The sequence below is a fragment of the Pan troglodytes genome, chromosome 2 (genome assembly GCF_028858775.2).
Source record: "Pan troglodytes isolate AG18354 chromosome 2, NHGRI_mPanTro3-v2.0_pri, whole genome shotgun sequence".
NCBI classification, from domain to species: Eukaryota; Metazoa; Chordata; class Mammalia; order Primates; family Hominidae; genus Pan; species Pan troglodytes.
Window position 1 is genome coordinate 19,216,354 of NC_086015.1, and position 16,554 is coordinate 19,232,907.

General features: G+C 36.7%; 1 protein-coding gene across 5 annotated transcripts in view; it reads left to right on the forward strand.

The window, feature by feature from the left end:
- Positions 1-16,554, forward strand: part of CAPN7 (calpain 7) — a 46,553-nt gene that overhangs the window by 6,340 nt on the left and 23,659 nt on the right. For all 5 annotated transcript variants that reach the window (XM_009444948.4, XM_009444949.5, XM_063805471.1 and 2 more), the window contains 5 exons: positions 4,989-5,146; positions 6,036-6,103; positions 8,344-8,544; positions 11,420-11,506; positions 15,774-15,900. In XM_009444948.4, the coding sequence (XP_009443223.1) occupies positions 4,989-5,146; positions 6,036-6,103; positions 8,344-8,544; positions 11,420-11,506; positions 15,774-15,900 (641 nt within the window). The remainder of the gene's footprint in view (positions 1-4,988; positions 5,147-6,035; positions 6,104-8,343; positions 8,545-11,419; positions 11,507-15,773; positions 15,901-16,554) is intronic.

Here is a 16,554-nt window from a genome sequence, read left to right on the forward strand (position 1 = left end):
GTGCAGAGATGGTGAATTACCTATGTTCAAACAATTTATCATTGGCAAAGTTAGGATTAGGATTCAGTTAAAGTCTGCTTTTAAAATATCTGTCACGTCTCTTCCTTATAAAATTAAGTGACTGTTCCTCTTCAGTGTTTACAGACTTCAGCAGTAGGTTCACAGTGTCTTCTCTTTCGGTGTCTTCTACTTTCAGACCTTTGCTAAACTCTTTTAAACCATATCTTGGGAAAGTGACATGTAAACAGAGACTTGGAACTACTTGTATTTATTTTTGTAAACAGCACAACAGGTACAATAATAGAAATATATAGTCTTAATGGTCACAGTTTTGTTAGAGGTAACTGATGTTGACATTGTATTTACAGATACATTGATTTCTGTAGGGATTCTTTTTAACCCTCTTTTTCTGTTGCTGCATGATAAAGCCCCAAGCAGAAGAATATTTATTCTCATGGACTTTGTGTAACTTTCTACCACTCATTTTGAGTAGATACGAGCAATTACAAGAACATCATTGGGATAAAGTAGATTTAATCATTGGATTCCTTGTTATGACAGTTCCCTTAAAAACGAGGCGGTTTACTTTTAATACAGTGCCCAGAAATTTCATGTATTGAAAAGTGTACTGCCTGTGTTATTGGAACCTCACGTGATACAAAGTATTGATTCATGTATTCAAAATATCATATAAAATTCAAAGGAACTTTCTTTTCCCAGCCAAGTAAATGAAGTTCTTAAATTTAACTGCCCAATATTAGGAACTTTGTTTCATAACCAGTGTTTTCAAATAAAATTATCTTTGAAGTAGGGAAGGTAGTCTTTCATGTTTACTTCCATGATCTCCCTGTTTTTTCATAGATAGTTTTCTTCATTTCAATAACTATGTGTTGAATACATGTTTGGGCTCTATGGTAAGTACAGGGTAATAGATAAGTGACAGTACATGTCCTCAGGAGGACTTCATCAGGTGTGGAGAGAGAACAGTGTCAACATTGCACTATCATGGAAACCCCTTTCTGAAGCATGGTAGACTAAATGTTAAAGCAGAATGCTCTAGAAAGGAGAGATTATATGGTGATATTATTCCAGGAGTAGAATCTCTGGCAGCCTAAGGTATATTTCCATCTTTCTTTTCCATATGTACACACAGTCAAGCACATTTATGCCATAGGGTCTTGATTCCAGTAAGATTGCTCTTTAAACCCTTGAAATCCTTGTGACAATTGGAAAAACTAAATATGAATCATTTTTTTCTAAGGAATTTTAAAAATTATTCTTACTTTATATTAAATACAGCTAAGCCTAAAAACTTACATGTGATTTTTGGGAAATAAATTCTAAACATTGATATGTATGTGATATTCAAGCATCAAATGAGACACCCCAATCTCTTGAAGAATAAAGACTTGCCAGTGAAATAAAGTTCAAAAAGGATTTTTTTTTTTTTTTTTTGAGATGGAGTCTCGCTCTGTCTTCCAGGCTGGAGTGCAGTGGCGCGATCTCAGCTCACTGCCAAGTTCCGCCTCCGGGGTTCACGCCATTCTCCTGCCGCAGCCTCCCCAGTAGCTGGGACAACAGGCGCCTGCCACCACACCCAGCTGATTTTTTGTATTTTTAGTAGAGACGGGATTTCACCGTGTTAGCCAGGATGGTCTCGATCTCCTGACCTCGTGATCCACCCGCCTCGGCCTCCCAAAGTGCTGGGATTACAGGCGTGAGCCACCATGCCTGGCCTTAAAAAGGATTTTTAAAGCATAACATAGCTTGGTACCAACTTCTTTCTGCTTTTGTTGAAGAAATGGAGTATAATCTCTAGACAATTTAAAGGATTTTCTTATTCATTATTTTAATCAGAAAAGTCCTTTTTCAAATAAAAATCCTGTTAGGAACCCTAAGTTTTAAAACAAGATAGTCTGCTGACAGTTAAGAGAATCCTGAGAGAGAGTTGATTTTGGGGTGGGGAAAGGTAACATAATTTAAAATTAACCAGTGTAGGCCGGCACAGTGGCTCATGCCTGTAATCCTAGCACTTTGGGAAGCTGAGGCAGGAGAATCCCTTGAATCTAGGAGTTCAAGATCAGCCTAGGCAACATAGACCTCACCCCTACAAAAATTGAAAAAATTTGCTGGGCATGGTGGTGTGTGCCTGTAGTCCCAGCTCCTCAGAGGTTGAGGCAGGAAGATTGCTTGAGCCCAGGAGGTTGAGGTTGCCCTGACCCGTGATTACACCACTGCCCTCAGCCTGGATGACAGAGTAAGACCCTGTCTCGAAAAATAAAAAGTAAAATTAACCGTCGTAGTACAGAGTTCAAGACTTGGAATTAAAAGATCCCTGTTGAGTCTCTACCCTTTCACTTGTAGCTGTGAAATCTTAGACTAGATCAATGGGTCTCAGTAGAAAGCAATTTGCCCCCCAGGGGACATTTGGCAATTTCTGGAGAAGTTTTTGGTTTTCACGCTGCTGGGTGGCAAGGAATATGCTTCTGGGATTTAGCTGGGTAGAGGCCAAGGCTGTTGCTAAAAAGTCTCCCACAACAAAGAATTATCCAGCCCAAAATGTCAGTAATGCCAGGCTGAGAAACACTGGGCTAGATATTTCAACATTTTTGAGCTTTGATATCTTTTTCATCAATGGAATTAGTATATACTTCAGAGAGGCATTTAAGAAGGCTAAAGTTTTGAAAACATCAGCACAAACTGGGCACAGTGGTGAGTGCCTGTAGTTCCAGCCACTTGGGAGGCTAAGGCAGAAGGGTCACTTGAGCCCAGTAGTTTAAGAGTTTAAGGCCAGCCTGGGCAACCTAGTGAGACCGTGTATTTAAATAAAAAAAAAAAACAAAACAAAACACGTAACTTTAAAGAACTAACAAAATCTCAGACTTTTCTTAAATAGCAAGTTTAGCGAGATACAATTTCCATATCATAAAATTCACCCTCTTAAAGTATATAATTCAGGTGTTTTTAGCCTATTCCCAGAGTTGTGCAGTCATCCCCACTATCTAATTTTAGAATGTTTTCATCACCCCAAGAGAAACCTCTTACCCATTAGCAGTCAATCCCCATTCCTCCCTCCCCCTAGCCACCATTAATCTTGTTGTTTCTATGGATTTGCCTATTGTGGATATTTCATACAAATGGAATCATCCAAAACATGGCCCTTTTGCCATGTGGCTTCTTTCACTGAGTTTAATGTTTGCAAGATTTTTCCATGTTGTAGATTGTATCAATACTTCATTGCTTTTTATGGCTGAGTAATATTTCATTGTTTTGATGTGCTGCATTTTGTTTATCCATTCATTAGTTTTTGGAGACATTTGGGTTGTTTACACCTTTTGGCTGTTATAAGTAATGCAGTTAAGAACATTCATGTACACGCAGTGGCTCATGCCTGTAATCCCAGCACTTTGGGAGGCCAAGGCAGACAGATCACTTGAGGCCAGCAGTTTGAGACTAGCCTGGCCAACAGGGTGAAACCCTGTCTCTACTAAAAATACAAAAATTGGCCAGGCATGATGGTGCACACATGTAGTCCCAGCTACTTGGGAGGCTGAGGCACAAGAATTGCTTGAAAACCCAGGAAGTGGAGGTTGCAGTGAGCTGAGATCGCACCACTGCACTCCAACTTGGGTGACAGAGTGAGATTCTGTCTCAAAAAAAAAAAAAAATTCATGTACAGATTTTTGCATAGACATGTTTTCTCAATTCTCTTGGAATTCCACCCAGAAGTGGAACTGCTGTGTCATAGGATGTAGCTCCATGTTGAACTTTTTGAGGAACTGCCAAATTGTTTTCCAGAGTGGCTACATCATTTCACAGTTCCACCAGCAATGTATCTGGGTTCCAAGTCCTTCACATCCTAACACTTGTTATTGTCTTTTTGATTTTAGCCATCCTAGTGGGCATAAGGTGTCATCTCATTGTGGTTGTGTTTTGCATTTTTTGATGGCTAATGTTCAGCAATTTCTTATGTGCCATTTGACCTTTTGAATGCCATCTTTGGAGAAATGTCTGTTCAGATCCTTTGCCCATTTTTTAACTGGGTTGTCTTTATTGTTGAATTGTAAGAGATCTTTATATATTCTGGATACATGTTTCTTATAGATACATTTTTTTAATTAAAATCAAATGAAAATATTATTTCAAAGAGCAATGAAAATAACATATTCTAGGCTCAGGGTAAATAGAAAAAGCAGGAACTTTATCATCAGAGCCTAGTATATTACACAATTTTGTCTGTGCAGAAAAAAAAGTTTTAATTGCCTTAAAATAGATTTTTTAATATTTAGCAATTTCCAAGTTTTTGTTTTGTCTTTTGAGGTAGAGGAGCATATGAGGAGAACGCCTGTGTTTTAATTTTTAAGTGAAGAAAGTGCCAGTGGGAGAGAGAAATTCAGGGAAATAATTTTTTAAATAAGTAGTGTATTTTTTACTGTTCTTTATCTCTGATGTCTATCGTGTGGTAAATAATTGCAGATTTTTTTTTTCTTAGACCTTAAGATTAAAAAGAGAAGGGAGGAAGGCTGGGCACAGTGGCTCACACCTGTAATCCCATCACTTTGGGAGGCTGAAACTGGCAGATTGCTTGAGCCTGGGAGTTCAAGACCAGCCTGGGCAACATGGCAAAACCCCATCTCTACAAAAAAAAAAAAAAGAGAAAAATTAGCCAGGCATGGTGGTACACTCCTGTAGTCCCAGCTACTCAGGAGGCTGAGGTCGGAGAATCTCTTGAGCCCGAGGAAGTAGAGGCTGCAGTGAGCTGTGATTGTGCCACTGCACTCTAGCCTGAGCAACAGAGCAAGAGCCTGTCTAAAAAAAAAAAGAAGGGAGGAAAATTGTCCTTTTTTAAGGATTTTTTTTAACCTTGCTAAGTTTTTTAAATGAAGAATACAGAGTTTTGGTAAAAAATGTCTTAAATAGTGAAAATAGTGTGTTTTCTGGCTGTATTTAGATAATACTCCTTCTGCGTATTTTTTTTTCTATTCTAGTTCAGTCAAAGAGTGCTGATCCTTTGAAGTCAAAACATCAGTTGGACTTAGAGCGTGCTCATTTCCTTGTTACACAAGCTTTTGATGAAGATGAAAAAGAGAATGTTGAAGATGCTATAGAATTGTACACAGAAGCTGTGGATCTCTGTCTGAAAACAGTGTGTATAGCTACAAATTACGTTTGATGAGTTATGCCAAACCATTTCTTCTCTTGCTAGTGAATTTTACATAACACCTTGAATAAAAGAATTTTAACAGAATAAAAAAATTATTTTAAATGTAACAACTACTCCTCAATATAAGATGATGAGTAGAAAGCTAATAATGGGTTTTTGCATCTTATTAAAATTTTGAAAGTATTGAGTCTTAAATTACAAGAACTATTTTTAACGTTTCTATTCTTACGACTAAAATAAACTTACAGAATTCATTATCACAAATCTATTAATTTAGAATAAACTTCCCCTTTTTTCAGTTTCGTGCACTAAAAAATAAGCTAGTGGTTTGGATGAGCCTTACTTATTTGCAGTGTAAAATCTGTATGCTGAGTGGCTTTTACTGCTCCCTGCTGAGCCTTGGTTGGGACCCTTAGCTTCAAGGGACATCTAGTGCATAAGAGAGCAGTGTATTTGACAGGAGGATGAGGTAAAGTAGTTGAGACTGGTATCCCCATGTCTTTCTGACTGGCTTTTTGGCAGAGACTTTTGCTCAGAGAGACCATCTGGCCTGATTTCTGTAGGTGCCTTGAGACTAAATGAGTGCTAGTGTTCTGAGGTTCCTGCCACTCAGCGTTCCACAGCACTATGGTCAAACAGTTCTGGTCCAGTTATCAGTTGTCCACATAAGTGGTTTTAAAGTGCACCTCAGTGACAAATTTTCAACACTATTCTAAATGATACCTTTAAGGATGAAAATTAATGTCATCTTTGTTTATTCTCAATTTCAACAAGTGTAATATGCATTGTAAATTTTTTGCTTAGAAATATGGATCAAGCAAATTGAAAAATAATTATGCTTTAAAATGTCTGTCTCTTTCTTTCTCTTAAGTCTTATGAAACTGCTGATAAAGTCCTGCAAAATAAACTGAAACAGTTGGCTCGACAGGCACTAGACAGGTGAGTTTGATCTCTCAAGTTCTAATCCATGGATGGCACTTAGTGTTATTTAAACAAATTTATCTAAATGTGTTGTAAAGGCTGCAGTAACAAACCTCCATCTTTTAACTGTCATCTGAAACAAATCTACTTTCTACTTCTTAGTGAATTTACCTCCTCTCTCTAGTTCCCTGCTTTAAACTCAAGAAATAGCAAATCAATAAATGTTTTTAATTTTAGTTTAGAACAGAAAGGACTGTGATATTTGCAATGGAGGACCTCCTTTCTGTTATGTAATGTCAGACTTTCAAAGAGAACTTCCACAGAGCCTTCCAGATCTGCTAAAAATAGAAAACATGAGCATGAACTTGCTTTCAGCCATGTACATACCTCAGATTATACAGTGTGTAGCTCTTTCACCTCTTAGCTGAAATGTCAACTTTTCAATGAAGCCTGCCCTAACCATAGTTTAAAATTGAATCTCCCCCAGCAGTTGCAACCTGATTATTCTGGTATTTTTCCCACAGCTCTTATTTTCTGAGGTCTGTGAGATTTACTAGCTTATTATATTTGTTGTTAATGTCTGTGTCCCCTCCAACCTTCATCCCCCAAATGTAAGCTCTGAGGGCAGAGATGTTTGTCTATTTTATTTAGTGCTGTAACCAAGTACCCAGCAGAGTGCCTGACATGCAATATGTGCTCAGTAGATATTTGCTAAAAGAATGAATGAGTTTGCATAAGCGAATTATATATCTTGAAAGAGTGTTGTAGACACACAAAAAATGAAAGGGTGGAAATTGCTTTTATACCTATATCATGAATTATCTCCTTTTGAGGCTCTGACCTGATAGATAACTGTACCACCCCAAGCCCTTCTTTTTTTAACTGAAGTAAAATAGTCATCCCTCCTTTTCATTGTCATCTACTAACTTTAGTTTGTTTCCTCAGATTCACGAAGATACGAGCACTTGACATACAGTTGTCTTCTCTATCTTGACTTCTTTCACCTGTCAGAATTATAAGTGACTTTATTACCTCTGTGGCTAACCCATCCAATATTCTCAAGTGCACCCTAAGCAAAGGGTGGGTGAGATAGCCATGGGCTCCTATGAGGATCTTTTGAAACTTATGGATCCATTCTCTAGGAAAATGTACATGAAATTTTTTTGCATATAATTTCAGAGTTTTCACAAGAATCCTGAAGCTCATATATGCACCTCAGGTTAAGAACTTCTATTTTTTAGCTCGTTAGTTCTTTGACAGAACAAAGTTAAAATTCTGTTGCATATCATGTGAGGCTGTCTGTGATCCAGCCCCTGCTTTCCTCTCTAGTCTCATCTCCTGCTGCCTCTTGTTTGCACTTCTCACAGGGGCAACATTCATTCTTTTGCAATTACCTGGCCAGGCATGGTGGCTCACGCCTGTAATCCCAACACTTTGGGAGACTGAGGTGGGCGAATCACCTGAGGTCAGGAGTTCGAGACCAGCCTGGCCAACATGGCGAAACCCTGTCTCTACTAAAAATACAAAAATTAGCCAGGCGTGGTGGTAGGCACCTATAATCCCAGCTACTCAGAAGGCTGAGGCAGGAGAATCGCTTGACTCGGAAGGCAGAGGTTGCAGTGAGCCGAGATTGCGCCACTACGCTCTAGCTTGGGCAACAGAGTGAAACTCCGTCTCAAAAAAAAATAAAAAATTTAAAAAAGAAATTACCTTAATTCATTGTGCTGTTTCATACTTCTGCACGTTTGTACATGTTCTTGACTGTCTACTTAGAATGCTTCCTCACTGCCCAGATGAACAACTCTGCAGCTCAAGCATCAGTTCAGAGCACCCTTCTCCAACTCATCCCCACTTGGCAATTCATTAAGTGAATAACTTCTGTTGTACATTCATTTGCATGTAATACTTTCATCCTAGTATCTGTTATTTTTGATGCAGTTGTCTGTCTTTCCCTGCAAAACTATGAGTACCTTAAGGGTAGGGATTGTTTTATACGTTCTTTTATACCACTTACCTTACCTTGTATGGTGTCTGATTATGTAAGTGCTCAATTAATGTTGTCAATAGAATATTGTTTGTAAAAGATGCTTATCTTTGGAAGTAGCTGAAGTAGTGAAATGTTGATTAGTATGTAAGAATTTTGTATACTAATTTTACATTAGGGATGCTTGACTGGTTCTTCAAGTAAATTTTGTTTCCTGAAAAGCTTAAATGTGAGTAGAAAAACTAGAACAGTTGTTTGTTCCTCTCTGTTATAGAGCAGAAGCGCTGAGTGAGCCTTTGACCAAGCCAGTTGGCAAAATCAGTTCAACAAATGTTAAGCCAAAGCCACCTCCAGTGAGAGCACATTTTCCACTGGGCACTAATCCCTTCCTTGAAAGACCTCAGTCATTTATAAGTCCTCAGTCATGTGATGCACAAGGACAGAGATACACAGCAGAAGAAATAGAAGTACTCAGGTAAATAAGTTTACAATTAATTGTAATGAAGAATTTTGTTAACATGAATGCAGAATTTTATTTTCATTAGGTTTGCTGAATTGTATTCAGATTTCTCCTATAGTGTATTGTGCCGTTATTATGTAATTGTATCATCATGTAGTCACAACTTGAAATAGTTAAAATTTTAGTTCTGATATATTTTATTTTATTTTATTATTTTCATTTGTATTTTTTGAGAAAGAGTCTCACTCTGTTGTTCAGGCTGGAGTGCAGTGGTGCGATCTTGGCTCACTGCAACCTCTGCCTCCTGGGCTCAAGCGATTTTCCTGCCTCAGCCTCCCAAGTAGCTGGGACTACAGGTGTGCGCCACCACATCTGACTAATTTTTTTGTTGTTGTTGTTGTTAGTAGAGACAGGGTTTCATAATGTTGGCCAGGCTGGTCTCGAGCTCCTGACCTCAGGTGATTCGCCCACCTCGGCCTCCCAAAGTATTGGGATTACAGGCATGAGCCACTGTGCCCCGCTTTAGTTCCAGTATATTTTAATATTAGCGTTTTTGCTAGACATAATACACTTTGCTGAAAATCCTAGCATTCTGTGAAACTGAGCCACTAAAGGTTAAGGAGCAAAATGAGCTGTAGCAGACCACTCTTAATCTATGCAACTTTGTAACCAGAGCCCTAATGGGGGAAAAAATGTTACTTTGAAATAGGAGTGTAGGTGGTGTGCTGGCAGCTCACTCCTGTAATCCCAGCATTTTGGGAGGCAGAGGGGGGCAGATCACTTGAGCTCAGGAGTTTGAGACCAGCCTGGGCAACATGCCAAAACCCCATCTCTACTAAAAATACAAAAAATAGCTGGGTATGACGATGTGCACTATAATCCCAGCTACTTGGGAGGATCACTTGAGCCCAGGAGGTGGAGGTTGCAAAGCCGAGATCATGCCACTGCTCTCCAGCCTGGGCAACAGAGGGAGATCCCGTCTCAAAAAAAAAAATATATGTGTGTGTGTGTGTGTATATATATATATGTATACATATATATATATGTATATACACGTGTATATACATACGTATACGTATATAGCATACGTATACGTATATACATACGTATACGTATATAGCATACGTATACGTATATAGCATACGTATACGTATATAGCATACGTATACGTATATAGCATACGTATACGTATATAGCATACGTATACGTATATAGCATACGTATACGTATATAGCATACGTATACGTATATAGCATACGTATACGTATATAGCATACGTATACGTATATAGCATACGTATACGTATATAGCATACGTATACGTATATAGCATACGTATACGTATATAGCATACGTATACGTATATAGCATACGTATACGTATATAGCATACGTATACGTATATAGCATACGTATACGTATATAGCATACGTATACGTATACGTATATATATATGTAAAGTTTTTCTTTGAAAGGTTGTACATGCATCAAAAAAAAAAAAAAGAATATATGACGGAAACCTCATTGCAAAGCCTAAGCTATATACCATATGGCTCTTTACAGAAAACATTTGCCGACCCCCTGTCTAGCGGGGGTCATAGCGTGTCTGAAAGCAGTCTCAGAGGATATTAAAAATGTAAAACACGGCTACTCTGGGCACACTGTCTATGGAGTAGCCCTGTTCCACAAGGAGCTGTACCAAAAAAAAATGAAATGTGAAACACAATAATGTGGAAATTCTTGATTGCCCTCTGAACCAGTGTAGCTAGGATAAGTCCCTGAGCCAGACAGGGTGGCTTTTTAAAAGTTGAGCACTGCAGAAAGTTCAGTCTGCTTAGAGCTGTGTAAGTCATGTAGGTGTTCATCTTTTTATTTTCTAAAATTGAGCTGAAAGGGCTTCTGCCTAGGTAGCAGCCATCTGAGAGCATTTTTCTTTCCTTTCCTGCTGAAGATTGTAATTGTACTCCTGCTAATCTGGCTCCCTTTGTCTAGGAAAAATTGCATGTGCACCAACACAACACAGTGCAGGACAAAGAAGGGTAGTTTTGAAGCTAAAAGACTAATAACAGTCCAACACTTTTCCATATGCTACCTTCACATGTTTGAAATTCTGTACTACACCAAAACAACTCTATATTCCACCTAACAAAATGCAGCTATCCTTCATGCGAGTGAAAAGTTTTCATTATCTTTCCAAAATAAGGCTGTACATAGTCCCAACAATCATTTCATCTATTCCTGACTATATTAAGTAGTCCTCAGATTTCCAGGCTATTGTTACCTAAAGACTAAATTCTGAAGTTACTCTGCAACATCTCATAAATAGAATAAGGGAGAGAAACAGATACAAGAAGGAAATAGTTAATATAGATAAATAAGCATATACACAAAACAAGGAGAATGCAAAGCTACTACAAACCTTATTTCTTTAATTTGTCAGTAGACCATAGCTGATATCTATGACACTTCCTTCCTCCACTACCCATTTCATGTCCTCATAACCAGAAAACGTGAAGAGCATATATTTCAGAATTGTAAATGTGTTTTTTTAATTCCAAAATAACTTAAGCAATTGATTTCTCCCTTTAGGCTTAGGATAGAATTGGTTTTGTGTCTTGGTGTCAAGGACACTTTCATTACCTCTTGAATAGTCTTGTCTTCTTGTGGGTGTTAGCCTTTAAAGAATATTCTTATTGGTTTGAATTGATTCAGTTATTTTCTGATTTTCAATTGTTTTATGAAAATATTGTCCAAAGATATATCAACAACATGAGGTTGTCAGTTTAATTTTAATACAGTATCATACCTTGTCATTTAAATTTTAAAGAGTTGAAATAAGATTGGCAATTAAGGTAAACTTGAACATTTAGGTTTTTTTCTCGTGTTTGATAGGACAACATCAAAAATAAATGGTATAGAATATGTTCCTTTCATGAATGTTGACCTGAGAGAACGTTTTGCCTATCCAATGCCTTTCTGGTAAGTAAGCACTGTTGCAATTTTTAATTCCAATATTTTAACTTTTCAGTACTCTGAAGTTCAATTTAATAGCCTTGAAATTAAAATTTGTAATAAAAAAATTTGTTGGAATAGAGGGGTGGCTGTGGGAAAGGGATAGGGCAACATAGCAAGAGCACTTTTGTTATTTGCCCAGTCATGAGGACATGAGGATCTCCTTTTGCCTAATATTATTTCTGTAGTGTCTAGCACAGTACCTGGTGTAAAGTAAGTACTCAGTAAATATTTGTCCAAGCAGTGATTGAATCACAACAGAAATTCTAACACTCAGTAAAGAAACTGAATGGAAAAGGGGAATGGAATGATGTCATTGTTTACTAAGAAGACCAATTCAAGCAAGGGTTATTTATGAGAGAATTAGTTAGCACAGCCTTCCAGGACAATGGCAGCTTATGTCAAGAGCCTTAAAAATATTGTTTGGTTCAGGAGTCCGAGCTTGTAGTCATCGTAAGGAAATCAACAGTCAAAGATGTACATAATAAGGACACTCATCAAAGCATCTGTTGCAGCAAAAAATTATTGAAACAAACTGGCAATATGGGAATGATTAAATAATAGTACATCTATACAGTCAAATATTATGCTACTCAAAATAAGTATTTAAAACTGTAGGAAAAAAAATGTTCCCATTACAGAAATCAAAAAGAAAATTATGATGTCCCAAATTTTTTTTTTCTTCTTTTTTTTTGAGATAGGGTCTCACTCCCATTGCCTAGGCTGGAGTGCAATGATGTGATCATGACTCACTGCAGCCTTGACTTCTCAGGCTCAGGTGATTCTCCCACCTCAGCCTCTTGTATAGCTGGGACCGCAGGCATGCACCATCACGCCCAGCTAATTTTTGTATTTTTGGTAGAGACGAGATTTTACCATTTTGGCCAGGCTGGTCTTGAACTCCTGACTTCAAGTGATCCATCTGCCTCAGCCTCCCGAAGTGCTGGGATTACAGGTGTGAGCCACTGTGCCTGACCCTTCTTTTTCTTTTCATGTATTTATAGATGCATAGAAAAAAAAAATGATGTGGAGAAATATACCCGAATATTTACAGTGGTTATGTCTAGGTAACAAAATTTTGTGATTTAACCTCTTCCAGTACTTTTTTATTTTTCAAAATTTCTCCAATGAGCGTGTTATATTTATTATTAGAAAAAAAAAGCTGGATGCTTACTATATAGAATATGAAGGCTCTGTAAAGAACAAAAGGGCTGCTTTTTATTTTCTAGTGTTTTGCTGTTCTTTTGCCAAGGGTTAGGTATCACAAAGCCAGTTAACATATTTTTTTCACTCAGTTAGCTGTGTGATGCTAGTAACTGATTGGGACCAAAGGAATTTTTATATCTGAGAAACTTTATAGCATTAATGTTCAGGGAAAGATTCTAGAGCCAGACTTTCTGGTCTCAAACCTTGTGTAACACCGGGCAAGTTGTTAAATCTGTCTCAGTTTCTTGTCTGTAAAATGGGGATAATAATAGAAACTACCTCATAATGTTACTGTGAGTTAATAAAATGTAAAACCCTGAGAATGGTGCTGTTATATAGCAAGCACTATATCATAAAGGTTACCTGCTAGAAAAATCATCATTTTGTTAGTTACTAAGTTATATAACAATTTGGCTGTATATTCCAAATACTTTAACATTTTTTATACCTCTTTGACCAATGATTTTACTTCAGGAATCCAGTTGTAAGGAACTATTTAGAGATATACTCAAAAATTCGTACGAAAGCGATTTATCATTGTTGTTATAATTGTGAAAATGAATCAGTTATTCTGATATCTTCTTGACAATATTCAAATAGAGATGTAAACTTATCATTTCTATCTTTTTGCAACAAATTAATGTAAATCATATTTGTTATGCTTATACGACACAGTGTCCATAAGAAAAATGTTATATAGCCATAAACAATCAAGTTTTCAAGGAATGTAATAACATGGGAAAATGCTCATAATATAATTGGAAAAGTAAAATATGTAACCATGCAGACTCCCTTAATTTAGGCATAGCACTTGTCACAGTTGGAATTTTTCTTTTTTTTCTCTTTAAGGTGATTACTTGCTTAATGCTTGTCTGCTACTCTAGCATATAAACTTCATAAGGACAGAGACCATGTCTGTTTTAATTAAGTTGCACCCCAGTGCCTACCACAGTATCTGGTGTATAGTAGGTATTCAATAAATATTTCTTGAAGTAGTTAAATTGGGAGAAAAACAAGAATAAATACTAAAGTTACTATTCTAAGTGGCAAGGTATTTTCTTATTTTTTAAATTATTTTACTTTAGGAACAATCAGAAGAAAAAGCAGCAGTAAATGTTCTTAAGTTGGGTTAACAGATCATCAGGAAAAGGCTCCAGAATTTATCTTTCGCTAGAGAGATTGAATTATTTTTTAAAATTGTTTCTATTCGGTCGTGTATTACTTTTAAAATAATAAAATAAGCATTATTGAATATTATAATTGTAAGTTTTTTTATTTTTTATTTTTTGAGATGGAGTCTCACTCTGTCACTCAGGCTAGAGTGCAGTGGTGCGATCTCAGCTCACTGCAACCTCCGTCTCCCAGATTCAAGAGATTCTTCTGCCTCAGCCTCCCAAGGAACTGGGATTACAGGCGCCCACCACACGCCCGACTAATTTTGTATTTTGGGTAGAGACTGGGTTTCACCATGTTGTCTAGGCTGGTCTCAAACTCCTGACCTCAAGTGATCCGCCTGCCTCAGCCTCCCAAAGTGCTGGGATTACAGGCATGAGCCACCGCGCCTGGCTGTAAAATATTTTTAATATATTTAAGTTCTGAGGGAAAAAACCTTGAATTTAATAATCCTCTAGTGACTTGAGAGAACAAATATTATGGAATCTTGGATTTATGCTGAAATATGGTTCATATGACAGGTTAATAATAGATTACAAATTTGAATTTGTGTTAATTTTTTCTCCTCAAAATTTTTGAGAGCTGTCTTTAAACTCTTCTGAATTCAATTAGCTCACTTTCTGTTTACAGTTAGCTCCTGGTATTATACAGGTACCAAAATGCTACCTGGAATACTAGTGGTTCTGTGAGATGATAATAAAAAATGTTTGAGATATGTTATATGCCATATTCTATTTTAAGAGATTGCAATAAACATTGGCTTATTTAAAGTCTAGAGGTGTCCTTCAATGAAAAAACGAATACTTTAACCAGGAGTTTGTAGATCATACTTGACCACAAAATCCTCTCTTCTCCCAGTATCTGTCAGCATTCTTTGAAAAAAAAAAAAAAGTTATGTTTGTGCCAGTTTGCATATTATATACTTTCTATTACTAGGAAATCTTTTGAAAACCAAGGATTTGTTGCTCCTGCTCTAGAAAGGGTTTGGGGATGGTTGGGCCTGGTGGCTTGTGTCTGTAATACCAGCACTCTGGTATTTACTTCAGGAAGGCTGGTATCAGCCTTGGCTGGAGGATTGTTTAAGCACAGAGGTTCTAGAGCAGCCTGGGCAACATATGGAGACCTCAACTGTTAAAAAAAAAAAAAAAAAGTTTAGGGAATGGGGAAAGGTAGATGTTTCCCCTTGGTGTACACATCAATTTTAGAGAAACATTGTTACACACAGTGAGTAGAGGGTAATGGATAAGAATGGTGGATTTGGCACCAGAGACCTGGATTCAGATGCCAGTTCTGCTGTTTCTTAGGTGTCTGACCTTGGTAAGTCATTAATCACTTTAAGCTATTTCCAAAAATAATTCCTTTAATAGAGTTGTTTTAAGAATTAAGTGGATTATGTATGTAAAGCACTTTAGCATGATGCCTGGCACATGGTTAGTATTCACTAAATTAGCTACACTCATTATTAGCCTTGCCAAGTGGAGTTTGTAAAGAACCAGCTTTGAATCTTTAGCTTCCTAGGTCCTTTTGAATGAATCAGCTTGTACTATTGTTAATGGTTTCATTTTATTGCTGAATTTCTTGAATACAGTTATGCTAAATTTAAAAAATTATATTCTTAAATGAATTTAAGTTGTTCTTCTGTTTTCAATTATTTAGGTATATTTTTTAATTGGAGGGGATGATCAGGTTGACTGGACTCTATAAAGAGCCAGATTTGACCAGAAGGTTATTTTAAGATAATACAGTACTGCTATAATCACTAGACCAAAAAAAAAAATCTCTAGGAAATTTAATTTTGGCTTTGAGTCATCTTTTAAGATTAATTTTTTTATTTTAATTTTTATTATTACCTCAGTGATAGATGGGGCAAGCTACCATTATCACCTAAACAAAAAACTACATTTTCCAAATGGGTACGACCAGAAGACCTCACCAACAATCCTACAATGATATATACTGTGTCCAGTTTTAGCATAAAGCAGGTGAGCATTTATTTTGTATGATTTTATAGAAAAGTCAGCATTTTAAAGTAATTTGTGTATAGATTTGAGTTTTTTCTTAGATTTTTTATTATATATTCAGGTACAGAAGTGTAATTGGAAAAATTGTTCATTCTACACATTTTGACTGAAACATACTGAGATAATATAAGTATAAATCACTGTTTTGAGTGATTACAGATTTTTATGTGGGCCCTGTTTATCATTATGTACCTGTAAATGTAAAACTTGAGAATCTGAATTTCACCTTTGATAAAGGAATAGATATCAGCAATAGAAGGATATTTAATTATTTGAGTATTCAAAATCAATTTTTTTGAAATACATTATTTAATTTTTCTAGGATTTATTAGAATAAAATGTGTGAGTCGGCAGTATGGTGTTTCTATTTGTTACTTTCCTATTCAAATAATAACCAGGAAAATATTTAGTATACATTGTAGCACTATTCAAAATAACAAAGACATGGAATCAACCTAAATGCCCATCAGTGACAGATTGGATGAAGAAAATGTGGTACATAAACACCTTGGAATACTATGCAGCCATAAGAGAACGAGATGTCTTTTGTAGGAACATGGATGGAGCTGGAGGCCATTATCCTTAGCAAACTGACGCAGAACAGAAAACCAAATA